This window comes from Idiotropiscis lumnitzeri, chromosome 5, assembly GCF_059441095.1.
Source record: "Idiotropiscis lumnitzeri isolate Australia: NSW breed Sydney's pygmy pipehorse chromosome 5, RoL_Ilum_1.0, whole genome shotgun sequence".
In the NCBI taxonomy this organism is placed as follows: Eukaryota; Metazoa; Chordata; class Actinopteri; order Syngnathiformes; family Syngnathidae; genus Idiotropiscis; species Idiotropiscis lumnitzeri.
The window spans coordinates 8,233,262-8,250,920 of NC_142395.1; the positions used below are offsets into that span (position 1 = coordinate 8,233,262).

The window sequence follows — 17,659 nt, forward strand, 5'->3', positions numbered from 1 at the left end:
ACGGCACACTGATAAGTGCTAATATTTTGGTTAATTTATTAGCTGTCATATAGTTAAAATTGGAGAAACAGGTTAGATGCAGTCCATTTCAGACAACCATAGTTGTTCAAAATATATCTGATTGGTGTATTTTCAGGAAATAAAACCATTGTATTTGCAGTAACAAAGGAAAGAAATGTTTGGTTCAATTTAGGTGTTTGATGATCTAATTCAGCAAGTGTAGTATTCAGCGGTGCTGTATTTATAGGTGTTCTATGTGCAAAGAAATTTTCATAAAAAAATGAATAACAAAACTTAAGAACCAAAACTGAAGTTTGTGCCCGTCATCCACAGTCAACGCCGGACTTTTTTTCAAACGTCAGCACTTATAACTTGATCAACAACTCATGTTTATAAAAAAACAGCACAGCTGGCAGATCTGTTTCAAAGCCAGGTAAATATACTATTAATGATTGCACCAGGAAGGAGACTTTCCAGTTTATTTCACAACTTCTTGGCATTATTCATTAACTTGTTTAACGAGCTTGGTTCGTGCGTTGAGAACACTTGGTTGGCATTTCTGCGTTAGGAATGTAACATAAACTAATAATAGGCTACAAATTCACCACCAATGATTCTAGGAATAGAAATCATAGAATGGAGACAACATTATTTTTAATGAAATCATTTGTATTTATGTTTCCCTTAGCACATTAAACAAAAACATACATTAGTTAAAAGAAATGCAGCTTAGATCCCTCTTCAGCAGAACCAACACTAGGCTAATTGAAGTCGCCATTGTTAGGAATGTTTTTGGAAAAGTAAACAGAGGAAGTGAGTTTTTATACTAGTCCATCAAGACATGATGTTACACTTGGCGTTCTGTTTAGAGTTGTATTTCTTTTCCAGTTTTTGATTTTTGACAAATTCCTGTGTGTCATTCAGTCTTGCGTTGCAAGCTTAACAAGAAGCTGAGTTTTCACACATCTGTTTGTTTTGTCTTGCTGATGTTGTTTGCATGATTATGTGAACTATTTAAGTGCATACTCATGGCTATTTCGGCACACTTTGGTAGATTTAACACGAAGCTACCTCCAGTAAATATGCAGTAGGAACTCTTTTAGCACTGTGAAAGGTTGTTTGTCCCCGCTTGCTGTCTTAACTCATTTGTTCTCTCAGTGTCTTGAACTTTAGTTGTCCTCTACCACTCCCTCTGCCTTTTGTATGTGGAGTGCTGGGGTTTGGGGATTGTGATGGATTAGTGAGACGTATTACAGCTGCAAGAGCTCTTTCTTTCTGGGCTAATGCCTCAAACAATGATATGCTCATATGTGAAGGCTAAATTGCATTTTTTTTTTGTCAGCTTTGTTTCTGTATATCTGAGATATATTTTCTTGCCTTACAACATATTCACACTTGAAGCTTTTTATCTTTGTTAAAGTTTTGCTTTCACATGTCATCATTAAACAGACTCAAACAAATTACTTTGGGGAGATGGATACACAATGTGTCAAATGGTTTTCTCAGCCTTGTGCATGAATGGTGTATACACAGATTGTATCTTATGCTGTGCCTGCACACATTTTGTGGTTGCGGTTATGCCATATTATAACGTTATCCATTTGTCCTACACGAGCCCACATGACATCAACTGGCAGTTTTTCTCTTGGTGGTGTAAGTGGTTATGTACTGAAAAGTGGAGATTATGCATTATTTAAAGTCTCGGTATTCAGCTGTCATAATTTGAATTACCTCTCAGTCCAAGTGACTGACATTTTGTTTAGCTGATTTTATGGTCTGCTGCCTTTAGAATTTGCTGTAAATGATTAACTTGTAATGTAACTTGATTTGTGGGCATGTAGAGAAACTGTCAGATGCAGTGGGATCATAATCAGCATCTTAGTATCAACGATTTTGATTAGTCTTCAATCAACCAGCACACCAGCATAATGTAATATGTTTAGTAAACAATAATCTGTGCTTGCTGTCCCATGATTAGCCCTTTAAATCATCTCTGAGCAATTTCCAACAGCAGGAACTACAATTGTAATGTGGTTTTCATCATTATTGTTTACTTTGTGTGTCTTTCTGTGTACGTCTTTAACCAAAGTAGAGAAAGCCTGGACTCTGATTGTTACTGTGACTGTTACGCACATTTCCGGCATGTCTGATTGCTCGCTGATGATCACAGCTGGTCACCGTAACGTCACAATTCTTGATCACAAAATCACAGAGACCTATTTATATTGCCATTTGGAAAATACTGAACGAGTGAGGGGAATTTTGTGTCTGATTTATATCTTCCACGAAAAAAAAAAAAGAATGTCTGTCTCTCTGCGACCCCGTACCAAGTAGCTCGTTGAACGGTGGTTTGGGACCACTGCCTTGGAGAAAAAAACATAACCACTTAAGTACGCTTTTATTTTCCTCAACTCTTGTCCATTTAGAATTAGAGCTGCATTTAAAACATTGATTTATCAATTTCAATTGATTTTCCGTTTTTTAGCCTGATATTGAGTCATTAAACCATAAATCGATATATAACCCACATAAAACCTTTGGTTGGATATATTAATAGATACAACATTCAACTTTGATTAAACTTTGCAGCTTGTACCGGCATTTCTGAGATGTTTATAAATGACGACCTATAAATTGAAGGCAATACTGTGGCCGTAACATTTTTAGTAATTGTTTAGTGCATTTTAAAATGGAAACAAAACTTTACACTATGCAGTGTTACACTAATATACAGAACTATCTATGAATACAAAAAGAAATACTTGAAAACAAATATCACTCTTCTTGGGCACCGAGCCTTTTTTCAAATGTAAGAGGTCGTGAAATCAGAGTACGGTAGTAAATTAGAAAATGTACTGTGCTAAAGAAAACAAAAATAAGCCTACATATATCTAGCCCTGCTGGTGCATCGGCTCACTTCCATATTTCCTTATCCTTATATATATCAGCCACCGAGAGGTTAATCCTTTTGATGTTTAAGTGGTCATGGGTAGGGATAGCCACATGAATTTTGGTGACAATTGATCCCCGAGCAACAAGAGTACGATTTTCAATAGAGATCTTTGTAATGGGTCGCTTTCATGACTCCCACAAGACATGGGGAGAGCGGAAGGGTGGCCATATTCCTCCTTAAAAGTAGGTATTTTTCAAGTCGTCACTTATTTCCCAATTTCTCCAAAATGAATGGATTAAAAAAGAAAACAACTAATTTCAGTTTCCTGATCAAAAATATATAAACTGAGCTCGTTAGTGAAAAATGGGCCAGCTCGACTGGCTTATTCCTTTCATTGCCACTTGTGACCGCTGTACATTTTGAAATGAATGATGCATTTGTTCATGGTCAGCAGAGGTGAAAAAAGTCAGTCAATCAATACAGGAGGACTTCTGAAAGGAAAATGTTAGCACTATTGGCTCCCCCTGACTTCTGAACACATTTCATCTATCATCACTTACTACCCCGCTCGACAGTTTCTTCTTGTGCCAGCTATTTCCGTTCTGTGTTGACTGTAACCACAAAGTTGTAAGTTGACGTTTGGTTGCATTTCAGTTAAGCAGATACTGAGAAGTAATGATTGATGTTTCTGTAGTGCTTTGTACCACTTAATCGTTGTAGCCGCACATCCATGTTGTAGGAATGTTTACATACATTATTATACAAATGAAGGCAAATTTGAATTTGCATGATGCGTTTTGCTCAACTCGAACAATGTCATATGAGCTGACACACCTTTAAAGTAGAATATCTCACAACAATTCTTTTCTCATTGTTATCAATATTTCCAGGCAAAATTATCAGTGTAAGTTTGTGTTTAACAATGTGTCAATGCAATCTTATGACACCTCTATTATGCGTTTAATACTACTTACGAGTAACAATGTTCACCGCAAACAGGAGTTTCTCGCTCAGATCTAGTGAAAAAGAATTGGCTCCGATATTCAACTTTTTGCTGGATATGTAACTTGCTGCCATATTGTGAAGTTAAAGAAACAGTGGCCAAGGACTGCCACTATAAAATATTTTTAAAACTGATTATTCTATCAGCTATTACATCAATTAATCAAATACACCTTTATTTAGGTCAGTGCTTCTCAAATAGTGGGGCGGGCACCCCCGGGGCGGCACGCTGCGATGCTGAGGGAACATGCTTTTTTTTCTGCCATACTACAATAAAGTGTACTTGCATTGATTTTTTTTTAATTTTATTTTCAGCAGCAAATGGTGCAATAAGTCTGTCAAAAATGTTTACAGCTTAAACAAGGATATTATTATTTTTTGAAGTCCAGGCAAATTGATGCACTTAAAATATTTTCTTTTACAGACTAATAAACAATGCTAATAAGGTTATTCTTGTATCTATTTCTTTTTGTTTTCTTTATGTTAACAAGGATACAATGTTATGCAGAGGTGTACCTATGAGTATTTTATAGACAAATGCTATTATTTATAATTGTGAGGATCGCTCCCCAGCCGGGGCTGGGAAGCGGTGTGGGTGGATCCTTAAAGCGCAGACAAGGGAAAATATGGTAGGAACAATATTTATTGTGGCCGGCAAAAAACAATTGGCAGGCGATAGGCAAGGAGGGTTGCTATCAATAATAATAGAGGGTCTATACTTACAGACGTCGGGAGACGTGAACGGAAAACGCTGGGGGAACAATCTTCCCCCAGGAAAAGCAAAACGAGTAACAAAAGGAGCTTGCAATGCAAGAAAACCGAAAACAAGAATGTCCTTCCTCCAAAGGGTAAGGTTAAATCCAATCATCGAAAAAACACAAAGCGAGCCGAAACGTAGCTGTAGAAATAAACAAGGTAACAACATACACGACAAATACACGGAGCAAAGTTGGCAAAGACTGTAGCAAGGCACAAGGCGAGAGCAAGTAGGTCAATAATCCGACACGCAGGTTTGCGTGTCGGAGGCTTAAATAGTCCATAATCAAGGCATGATGGGTTGCAGCTGGGCCGTCTCGCGAACGCGTCCGCTCGTGGCCGCGTTGCCGAGCAACGCGCCGTCGACCACGCCCACTCGGCTGCAACACAAAGGCACGATCGTGACAATAATTGCGACGGCGAGTGGATCGTAGGCGGGCGCGGATTGTTTTCTCCTTGCTGGGGGCGGGCGTAACAGAAAATAACTGAGAAACACTGATTTAGGTTATTGTGCATTACAAAAACATTTATGATTTTCAATTAATGTCGTTCTTTATATGATTTATTTTTTTTACGACTAAAGAAATCAGAGAATTATTGCTGTCGGGAGGCTAAAATCAGAGGATTTGGATAATGGTAAATGAAATTTAAACAATGGCGCCGGGCGATTGCTTCCATCCATTTTTGAAACTGCTTATCCTAACGAGGATCACTGGCATGCCGGAGCCCCGCTCAATTCACGTCATTTTTAACATAGTTGTGCATTTATTTGATTTTCAATTTGTTAAACAATATATCTAATTATGTTTCTGCAGTCATTGCCAACAACTTCCGCGTAACCTTAGTTAGAGCAAGAGATCGTCAGGTGTGCCGTGGGAAATTATCCAATTTCACTTGACATTAGGGCTGGGCGATAAGACCTCAAATCAATATCGCGAGAAATTGAGGAATTTTACCTCGATAACGATAAATGCACGATAAATTCTTTTTAACACCGAATTTACCGACATGGGCAAAATGATTTCGGTCATTGTAATAAATTTCGGTAACTGTAAATTTTCGGTTTATCGCCCAGCCCTACTTGACATGCAGAACAGTTAAATACTGTCGACCAGTGTAGCCATCATAACGAAAGTATAGTGTATATTCAGTGGGTGACATTTTTGCCTGGTGGTGTGAAGAGATGTCCTGATCGCATTTTTTTTTTTTGGGATGTCTCTTATTATATTTATATATGGGCCATTCCATGCCAAATCATCCCATAAAATGTTACCAAGTGGATTTTGATTTTAATGAAACTTGGTGTACTTGTGGATAGTGATGGCATAACACTGAATCTCATATTTTAGGTCAATGGGAGCAGGGGTTCTGGTGCTACAACCCACCAAATTTGATTAGTTTGGCAAAAGGGGCGTGTTTGCCTGCCTTATAAAAACAATGTGGCACACACACGCCCACACACAGTTGGGTGATCAGTGAATTAAAAACAATATGGGACACGTAATTGATGTCTCTGGGATTTGAAAAAATAAAACATTGTTGCATATCTTTATTTATTTAGGTGTGTGTAAGGACATTTGGCTGCACTGATGAATTCCCACCTGTGGTCACCGGTGCTACTTTACCTCAATTAATATGTCTTGTATTTGTCTTGTGAATTTGAGAAGTACATTCACATCCAAATTTTAGTCACAACCCCGCCCTGTCAATGTATGTTTTAGCTCAAGGTGGTCGCCGTCTACACCAATGCCCCCTCCGTCGACAATTAAGTTTTTCCATCTTTTTCATCAATTGTCATTTTCATCCGTGCAAAGCTCATGAACGTACTCCCCATGGTGAATGCTAAATTGCTTGCTGCTCAAATGTGCCTGCACAAAGGCTGTTAAAGCCGTTTTGTTTTTAATGCCTTGTGTGTTTCATAGAAGAAATGACAAGTTCAAGTTTAAATTTATATTTGAATGAAATCGCCCCTCTCTGCGGCAGGAGCGAGCCTACTACCGGCTAGCTGAGAATTTTTGTTCAATGTGATTTATTGAACGACCAATCAAACTTTGATTTGATTCCCCGCATATGCAAACTTGCAGATGCACTGGTAAAATCAAAAGTTGATTGCGGCAATCAATTCTTTTTTACAATGTCTTTCGCTGGTTTTGTTCTACTGTTTATGATGAATTTCGTTATTCTGATTAATTCTCGCTCTTGACTGACAGAAATATAAAGGACCTGAATGGAATCAGTAAATGTTTCTCGACAATAAAATACAGTTGACTGCTATGCACAATGTTAAGAAATAAAATCTAGTTAATTAAGGAAACAAATTGTTTCTTGACAATCACGCGTCACTAATGAGGTTAGATTAAACTTTATGCAACATATCCTGCAAAAAAAAGAAAAGAAAAAACATGCTGCCCAAAGCACACCACTAACGACGTCTCTCAAGCTAGCCTGATTGTCTGAGGCTAAAGAACTACCAGAATGCTTTGCAGCACTTGGCATATGACTGGCATGAGAGATACGTTTTGTGTTAATTGTATTTATTTGTTCCTTATTTTGGCTGTCATTGTTTGCTAGTATGCTATTCAGTTGTTGTTGGATTATAATTTTGGTTTTACTGTAAGTAGTGTGGTGACTTGTGACATCCCTCCCCCGACATCGTGTAATCACGTACTGTTGAAGTTAATGTGTCTGATGCACTGCTGTTTGAGTAGTCACAAAAGCTTCCCGAAAACGTGAGGCACAGCGGGACTGCCAATGGCGTGACAAACTCAGTTTTGCCCCCGCTGCCTTTTTCAAAACATATTAGCATGCATGTATGCTAGCATATGTTTTCGTGCTAGGGTATGTCTTGACATAAGTGCACCCAATAAAACGCTGCGCCCTATGTATGTGTTAAATACAGAAATAGCACCCGGAACTGAGACTGGACCCTTTAAGACGGTGCGCCCTATGGTTGTGAAAATACAGGACTCAAATACAGGAATAGCTATTTGAACCTACCAAAAGAAAGATTCAACTCTCTTCTTTCATTAGAAAACAATTCTTTCTACCTTTTTCCATCCATTCGTAATCAGCAGTAGAACATAGCCAAGTGTCACCATTTATCCCCTTTCTGATTAGAAAACAGAGAAAATTAGCTAAAGGTGAAACTATTCATTTCAAGCTGAACTATGACACAAATATTTTTTGCTTTTGTGACGTCTTAAACATCAAAACAATGCTTTCCTTCCTTACCACAACATAACCAACACTGACAAAATGATCTTGATGGCGAAATGATATATTGACAGTACGGTATTTACAATTTTCTAATTTGACCATACTGTATCAGCTTTGAACTATATGCAACTACGTCTGCGTGTTGGGTGCAGCATGTCCTTGTGCATGCATGTGCACGTGTGTCGTTCACCGCAATTACTACTATTTAAGACTTTTACATTGGAAAAAGATTATCTACTTTGAGTTTGAACTACACAAAAGTTTGTGTCTCATCCACAATATGTGTATGTGAGAAACTGCTCCCAACAGTCAACCGGACAGTCAGAGTCCAACTCTGCAGCAACTCTTTTGGCTTCCAGCCGGCTTGATGCCAGCATGTGAATTATAGAAAAAAATAAACAATGACCCGATATAAATCTTTTTTCTTTTTTTTCTTTTAATTTTGTTTATTACTGCAATGTGATTTGATTTTTTTTTTTTCAACCTCCTTTTTTGCTTTACTAACGGGAGTGGGAATAACCTTGCTGGATGCACGATCTGGAATTGTAGAAATATATTAAATTCTAACTTCACCAAAAATATTCTCATTGCTGCAGTATGCATGCATCCATCCATTTTCTGTACCACTTATCCTCTCGCTTTTTACGTTTCTACACCACACATAACAAAATCACTCCACTTTATATACTTGCATTTACATTTTCACCTCATTGCAACTGTTTGATGATTCAAGCTACCGTATGTAGTTTAGCCACAAGTATGTTTTGGCAGTCTCGCGACTCCTCCCTCATTGGCGTTACATATTTTTTGCATCATGATGTTGTCGATGCGTCGCCGGTTCAATCTGATTTTTTATATATATATATATATATATATATTTTTTTTTTTTTAATAACTTTGTCCACTCAAGCCATGTAAACAGGTTGTTCCGAATAACTCAAAAATCTGAATTTTTAATTTAGCTCGACTATTGACTGTATGTGTACGTAGTCAATTTTTTGGTTTTCAAGAACAGTGGCAAGTTTTTGACAGGAATATAGAATCTATAGTGCATTCAACATTTTCAACAGCCAGGAATTATGTCGTCAAAGCGTATTTTCCCATTTTGTCACAGTGTGTTTTAAAACAAAGCATACCATGTGAGCGAGCTAGAATCCTCGGATTTAAGATATTAAATGATGAGCTTAATGCTAAGAATGTGACATTTGCATTTTCTCAAAACAGGTCTGCTAATTGTTTCAGCTCGTCGATTTCCTCTCTACATGAATAAACAGCACATGGGATTCATATTTAGCAATACCAGGTTGTATAACCATTTCGCCTTGTCATCAATTATCACAGCTGCATTTTGAGTATCCTCTTCAGTCTATCTTAGCAGTGGCAGGCCAAGGACCTTGATGAGTAAAGCAGCCAGAAAGTGAGGCAGGGAGGAAGCGGTATCGTCATGCAGCCCTCGCAAACGCACCTTTTCTCTGCGTGGTTACAAAAGTGTGTCGATAAACTCGCTGCATATCCAACAAGTCAAATTTGCTCAGGAATGTGTTTGGACGATTGCAAGTGGTGGCAGATCCTCAGTCACGGTTGCCCTGCCTGAGTAGGGAAAATAAATAACAATCAGGCTGTTGTCTATAAAGTAACTGGAACACTGGGTAAATGTAGACAGGACATGGATCGGAGGGACGCTGAGCGTTCTGGCATGGATCCGCCTTGTAATGCTGCCGTGTGTATGCGAGTGTAGTTGGAAATGCAGAGGAAGGGCAATATGATCCTTGTTGGATTTCAGAGGCCCACACAGGTCCTAGAGAGCTCTGGCAATGAAATTCAACATGACCAATTTGAGCGTGAAAATTAAGGCAGTGTGCAGGCTGCTGATTTATTTCAGAATGTTGGATGTTGTTTCTGTCTTCATAATTCATTTTTTGTGTGGTTACTTTTCTCTGAAGCAGTCAAAATAATTTGTGCCTTCTCAGTAGTTTGTCATCACCTTTTGATGTGAAAATATGGCAGTTTGTTTTGTTAGTTGTTTTGATTTAATTTTTGCATCACTTGCATGCATCTGTGATCCTTTCACATGTCCTAATATTAGCTTTTGTGTGGAAGCAAATCAAGTCGAGAGTGCATATTTTGTCATGCTGCTACATGCTTATCTTGAAGGTGGATTGAAAAGTGAAGATCCCTGGGGCTGAAGTGGAGTTAAAATAGTTTTGTTTTTGTTTTTTAAACAAAGCCTTTGTCATTTCACTTATTAATAACTAAAACTGGAATCTAGACGCCATGGGACTTTAACATTTTAGGGATGGCAGCAATAACTGATTCTACGCAGTCCTAAATCATTACATTTCTGCTGTTTGTGTTTATTTTCTTTATTGATGAATGTGATTTTGTCGTTTTTTTAACAAAATTATGTCAACAGTATTTTTGTAAAATTATGCAGATTAAAGTGTTCTAAATGATTATGCACAACATAAAAACAGAGCGTAATATTTCTATCATTACATAGTGATAATAGAAACTTCAGACAACAAATACTAAGATAAATATTTCACAATGGCCTTCTGTGGAGGATTACACAAAGATGACGTACAATTGGGGTGGCTTTAGATAAAAAGAAAAAAGATAATGTTTTTGTAATTACTGCAAAGTGAAACTGGGGAAAATCCGCAGTACAGCTGAACGATTAATTGTATTTGGAATATAAGCGCAATGATAAAAAGTTTGCTACTAGCAAAGGCTCCAATTTGACTGGTTACTGGGAGTGGAGCAGATATCAATGCTGTAATTAAAGCCTTTCTAAGTTTTCCATCTCACGACATCTTGACGTGAGTATCTATCTAACATGTTTTTTCCGTCCACGTGTTTATATCAAGTTACATGCAACTTGAAAAGTTGGTTATATTGAACTGGTAAAACCACATGTTTGTTTGCATTATTGCTGTCATCTGCACTTTGATTTGTGATTTATTACTTAACAGTAAAGTATGACGTGTATGTATATGTATATAATTTTTTTTCTATCGTGCCAGTCATAATTTTTGACCTGCATAGTAAATCTAATAGTTTATGAAAATTGCTAAAGAAGGTGGGTGAATCGAATTTACGAAATGTGCCATGGGAAAATATGAATTCAAAATGACTGGCTATGCTTGGTCACTTCAAACTACAAAAGGCTCGAAATAAAGTCTGAGTACAAATGAGTATTTTGTGTAGGGCTGCCACAAACGATTATTTTAGTCAATTAATCACCAACACAACCGGATAATATATAGACTGCGGCATGTCACACCAGCAAGCAGCTGCTCTTATATAACCATCGGTATCTTAAAGCTTGAATTCTTTAAGTTATGTACAAATAAATAAGTAAGATTATAGCACATTCAACTCTGGTTCAACTTTGCAGCTTGCACCAACATTTCTGAGATGTTTATCGACAATGGTGTAGAATAAATTTAAGGCAATGCTGTGGCTGTAACATTTTTACTAATTGTTTCGTGCATTTTAAAAAGGAATCAAAACTATACACTATGCAGCGTTGCACAAACACAAAAAAAAAAAAATATCTATGAAAAGAAAAAGAAATACTTGAAAAAGAATTTCACTCTTTTTGGGCACCAAACCTTTTTTCAAACGTAAGAGGTCATGAAATCAGAGTATGGTAGTAAATTAGGAAAATGCACTGTGCTAAAAAAACAAAAAAACAAACACTTGTATTGGTTTTTAATTTTTATTTGATTTAACCTTTATCCAAAATGTTTTTCTTTTCTTCACTAATATCCATATTTTAATTGTAGTAAATTGATTTACAAAAATCACTCAACATGGGACAAACAAAAAAGTACTTATGTGAATAATAATAAGCGCATAACATAGTACATTGCAATTAACTTAATTATGCGTTTTATTTTTATGTGATGCCAATGTGGGATTATGGAAAATATGTTCAGTTACTTTGAGTACTGGTATTTCCCAGTTCTTGAAGGCATCACTTTGTTTGCGAGAGAGAGTGTGTGAGATCGGTCTCCTTTGATGTTAAACACGGACATACACACACACTGTTTTAGATGTTAATTAAAGTGAGTTCACTTCTTATGCCGCCTTAATCCAAAGTAGACGCAACAAAATGTTAGCGTACCATAAAGGACATCGTGCTAGTGTTAAAAAGTTACATCAAGCACACACCGTAACAAGCGTATGCTTAGTACAGCGAGCTTCCAGACACGACTGAACATGTCAACCATCAGCCACAATGTGCTTTCTTTCTAGATTATCAAGAATCGTGCTGCCGTGACAGAGACGTTTGCATCTTAAGTATTTGTGGTTGAAATGTGCCATAATTTTAGGACTCCGTTGCTAACACCAAGTAGCCATGACACTCCTTTGCCACAATTCTTTCATTTACATTGCAGATGACATAGTTTGTTTTTTTAATAACTGAAAATATATTGTCGTATATCGTTATTATGAAAAATTGACTATTTCGTGATCTTTTTTTTTTGCCATATCGCCCATCACTACCGTACAATACATATTTACAATAACGCCACAGAATTTTGTTCTTGTGTTATATGCTTACAAGACTGAAACATCGAGGTATTTAGTTAATGTGTAGCTTTGTCTTTAATATTAATTAATCCTTCATTCTGGTATATTCTAATTTTAAATAGATCTAATATTAGGAATGTTCAATACCACTTTATTCAGACCAATAGCACTATTGCTACTCAAATTCTTGAATACTCACCAAAACCGATACTAAGTAAGCGGGAGGAAAGTAAAGACCTTTATTTTCGGAATGTACACTTGGGGTGTATGTATAATATAATCATATGCACTATATAATAATGTTAATGTGCAATGATGTTTACTGTACATTAGGTTTGGACAAATAATCAAAATTTAATTATGATATCAATTTTGGCTTAAAAACATTACAATCGAAGAATCGCGGTGTGTTTGCAAGTTCCTGACGTTGAGAGAGAACGCTGGTTGCCCAATGTTAGTTGTGCCATAATGGTGTTACGTCAGCGTTTCTCAATCTTTATTGAGCCAAGGCACATATCACACATTGGAAAAAAATGTCATTGCACACCACTTAGCAAAACAATTCACAAAAATATTGTTTTGCCTCTACTACACATAATGGGCATAAATAAATAAAACCGTTTTTAACAGATTATTATTAGAAAATGTATATATTCGGATTGAAAATACTTGCCATTGGATAATTTCCTGCGGCATACCTGACGCTCTCTCATGACACGCTAATGTGCAACTGCACACTGGTTGAGAATCACTGTGTCTGTGATTCTGCCCTCCCTGAACTGCAGAAGACATGAAAGAAAGCTGATCATCTCACTCAAAGAAAGCTTGACATACTGATAGAGGAATTATCGGCCGGGCCGTTTATTGGGGCCGATAATTGGCATTTTGCCGGTCATCTGCCTTTTTTTTTTTTTTTTTTTAAACTTTCAAGGCCAATAAATTAAACGCTGGTTTATTTTGGCTCGCTGCAGCACACATCTCTCTCGCTCTCTGCTGTGCTCGTGGCCTTGCCTGCAGAAGCAGATTGTCCTCCCCACAGCACTATCTTTTAGAATAGAATAGAATAGAAATCCCTTTATTGTCATTGTACTCAAGTGTGCAACGAGATTAGAGGTCTGATTGGTTCCTTGTTGCAGCCAATCAGCAGTAAGCTGCCTGTTTGCTTTTTCGCCTCGAGTCACACGTACTACGGGAGACGCCCGCGAGCATGGGAAGGAAAGGAAACAGACTTTGCCGAAATTTTAAAAGTCTACTACTCACAACTAATATAAAAATATTTTCCGCAGTAAACTTTAAAGAGATGTTTGTTTTCATTGAACTATAAGACAATAATAAAGCCTGGGAGCTCCGTGCACTTTTTGTTAGACTTTTAAAACTAAGATGTCTATTTTCCAGCATCTATAAAAAAAAAACTTTAATATGTTGGAAATCACTAAAGATGTTTAATAAATATGTTCTTAAAAGTGTTTAAACTAAGTTTTTATTTTTCAAAATTTGTTTTTTGTTACTACAAAAATGGGTATCAGTATCGGCCCGGAAAAAAGAATATCAGTCTATCACTAATACTGACTAGTGACAACATGCCACAATATAACTTGATCTTAAATGCTCTAAAACATCAGGCCTATATGACATAACAAAAGAATAAAGTATAAAAGGACCAAGGCAATTGCATAGCAACTACATATATAAACAACAACCAGCAGTCACAACCAGGCTTCAGTTTAAACGCATTGCCACTGATGAAGTCAATGTAAAATCACATTGATATGCTAACAGTAAATTAGCATATATTGCGGGAGTGATATTCCTTCAAATTACATATAATAATACACTTGCGTACCAACACACATTTCCTCATGGATCAAAATCTTAATACCGAAAGTCTCACGTTAGCCTAGTAAGTCCCAATGCTTGTGAAAATTAAAAATAGAAAAACAAAGTAAGCTAAAGTAAATAGGATCAAGTTACAGTGTGAGGGAGATGTTTATTCACGCCATCTATGTGTGCAAATGCAATGTAGCAAGGGTGTGGCATAATGAAAATGTTCACTTATTTGCAAGGTCATTTTGGACTTACGTCCAGCATGTTGCCATGATTAGGCATGAAGGTAAGGTGTGTAGTTGTGAGTAGTTGAGGTTTGGTAGTTGTAGCAAGACAAAGTCAATCCATAATCATTTTAGGCCTGTGCTGATCTTAGATTCTGACAATATGATAACTGTGACCAAAAATATACCGGTGTCATGGTAGCAATATTACACCTATAAAATACCTTCTTTTTTTTCATTTTTGGGCAAACAAAAACAGCATGCAACCCATTGGACACACTATTTTATTTTTAAACAAAATGTGGAATATTTGGTGAAGATGAAACTTTTCCTTTCACGCGTATTTTTCACTTTTAATTCTTCTTAGTAAGTCACAGTGTTCCATCACTGATGAGCTATTTTTCTAGCAGACTCGTGGGATACTCTTGTTGTCATTGGCGCTAAGTAGCTCGTGCCATTTAAATGATTTTTTTAAGGACAATGCACCGAGCAAAATGGCCTCCGTCTTTCGTCTTGCTCCCTTCCTCCTCCTCCGCGCATAACAACTTGCCAAGGCGAAAAAAAAGCTAATAAGAGGCAATTAACCTCAAAGAGGCGGCTCGTTTACTCATCTTTGCCAGAAGCCTATCATATTGAGCCCTGCAAAGACGTCCCCTCAAAAAAGAAACAGTAGCTCATAACCGGTAACGGTTATTGAAGCCTTGACTTTTTAAAACCACGATAACTCGTCAAACCTGTAATAGGCCTATGCCTACTACCTAAATGTTTTTTTTTAATTAATTAATGGTGATTACAATATCGACCAAATAAACATGATTATTATTTTTACCATAATGCCTTATTCCCCTTCAACCTCCATAAACGCACATTTCCTAACAATAACCGTGACATGAACCTTCATTTATTGTTCATACAATGATTGACTGTTCATGCACACACACGCGGCGCATCAGGCAGGACGAGATGGAAACTATGGCTGCATGTTATTGGAGAAACATGCAATATGCAACATGAATGTTGACTATAGTGATATTGTTATTATTGTGAGATTTAATACGCACAAAAATAAATGACATTTTTGTTATTGTATGATGGTTATTTTATGGAGCGAAATGAGCAAGCTTAATGTGTTCTTAGCTAATAACTTTCATTTATTCCACAAATTTGGGTGACACAAATTCAGCCACAAACATGTGAATGTACTGCACTTGAATAAATTAAATACATAATAAAATACATGAAAGGACCCTGAGAAAACAACCCGAATGAAGTCAGTCAAAACAAATTGGACTATTTGAAGTGCAAAATAACAATGCAAAGTTCATTAAGTACATTCATAATGTTTTTTTTTTACATTCATTATAGGATGTGAACGAGTCCCTTATATATGAGTGCTAATATTATAGATTTTAAATATAGACCAATATAATCCAATAATGTCTTTTTGGGGCTGATATTAGACTGATATCCAATATCAATATCGGATTGGGACAACCTTAATTTATTATGAAACAATGGTGTACCATGACATTCAACAATCTCTCGCAAACAAAGGGCTGAGTGAAATTTATTTTTTATATATTTTTTTCTGAGCAGGAAGGTTTAATTTAAAGCATATATCATTTTTACCTGGTTTTCATTTTTTCAAGTTAATTTGTGGTCATTTTTCATGTTCATGTTTGCCTGGTTTTCTTTTTTTCAAGTCAATTTTTGGTCATTTTTCATGTTCATATCACACTCCTTGACCATCATTTTGGAAAACCACAAATTTTTCTAGAAGTAGAATGGGTACTTCGGCTCACAGTTGAGAAGCGCTGTATTATCCGATCTTTGCATACCAGTCTAAATAAATGGATCTTTGGAAACAAATATTTGCGCCCCTTCAAGTATACCTGCTCGATAATTGTGTTTCGTAGTCACCGTAGTCTGCACCAGTAAGTGCACGAATGTGCTGAAAATATAGTTGGTGGTCTCCACCCAGTTACAGTTGTTTCTTGACTGACACCATTCCAACTACGGCTCTTGTACCTTTTTATTTTTCATACTTTGATGCCTTGTAAATATTTGTAGCCATTGTTTTCACTTGTGCACCATATGAGCAAAAGCAAAGTGATTCAAATCTCACAGTTCAAGTCGCTGCCAGTTCGTCTCAACTTTTAGGTCCAGAAGCATTGGACTGAACAGAAAACACGAGAAAGTCAGTGAGATTGAAATTGTTATAATCCAATGCATATGAATGTATTCTGTATTGAAAACTATCCCTCTCTGCCTACTAGTAACCTTCAAAGAGTAACGTTGTTTCACGTGTATTTTAAACACCGTTGAGCCATGTCAATGCATTTTATGTCTACAGTCGCCAAAAAGTTGCAGACAAAATTGTGAACTAATATTGTTTTCATTTCTTTTCCACAGAGATTTGAGCATGAACAACATCACTGAGCTTCCAGCAAATGTTTTCAAGAACTTCCCTTATCTGGAAGAGCTGTGAGTGCATGCCTTCTTTTCTTTCATTAGCGCTATATTGACACAGTACAATGTTGACATGAGGGTTGGGCCTTATGGTATGGACAGAGTTGTTTGAGTTAACACTGCAAGATGTTTTTCTTGCCTGGTTTAAAAAAAGAATACACTCCATGCAGCGACGATAAGCAAGTAAAACACAATTAAAAAGATTTGGTGAGGGCTTGAATCCATAATAAAGTCATGTGACATCCTGTGTGTATTCTTGGGCCTTTTTAAATGACAAGCATCTAAGTGCAGTGTTAAATGCTTCTCGTTCTGGCTCAGTGCAGGAGGGAGTTGGTGATAGTATCAGCCTACCTGATATCAGGTGCTGCCAAGAAAATGCTAAATGACTCGTACTTAAATGTGAAACTCCTGTGATTCCAACGCCACTTCGTCTTTGCGGGAATGCTTTTTTAGCTCTCCTGGATCTTTCAGCGTTAAGAGTCCTCACCCTCTTCGTTTTCATCCTCCACTACAATCTGCTTTGTCAATAGTCAATTTACTTTTCATCATGCTGTCTAGAGGAATGCATGGGAGTAAGGTTGAAACAAGTTCTTAAGCAATTTCAGTACCTAAATTTAGTAAAGAAATAATAAATAATTTCGAGAAAAAAAAACGAGGATCCGCAACTCAATATTTGAGTTTATTTGGTGTGCGTCGTTGGGGGGACATGGTTGAAGGAATGTTTTTCAACATAAGT

General features: G+C 36.9%; 1 protein-coding gene across 1 annotated transcript in view; it reads left to right on the forward strand.

Moving 5' to 3' along the window:
- The window catches only part of lgr4 (leucine-rich repeat containing G protein-coupled receptor 4), a 38,022-nt gene that overhangs the window by 1,252 nt on the left and 19,111 nt on the right, over positions 1 to 17,659 (forward strand). Inside the window, exon 2 of the mRNA XM_088295811.1 lies at positions 16,867 to 16,938. Coding sequence (XP_088151937.1) covers positions 16,867 to 16,938 — 72 coding nt within the window. The remainder of the gene's footprint in view (positions 1 to 16,866; positions 16,939 to 17,659) is intronic.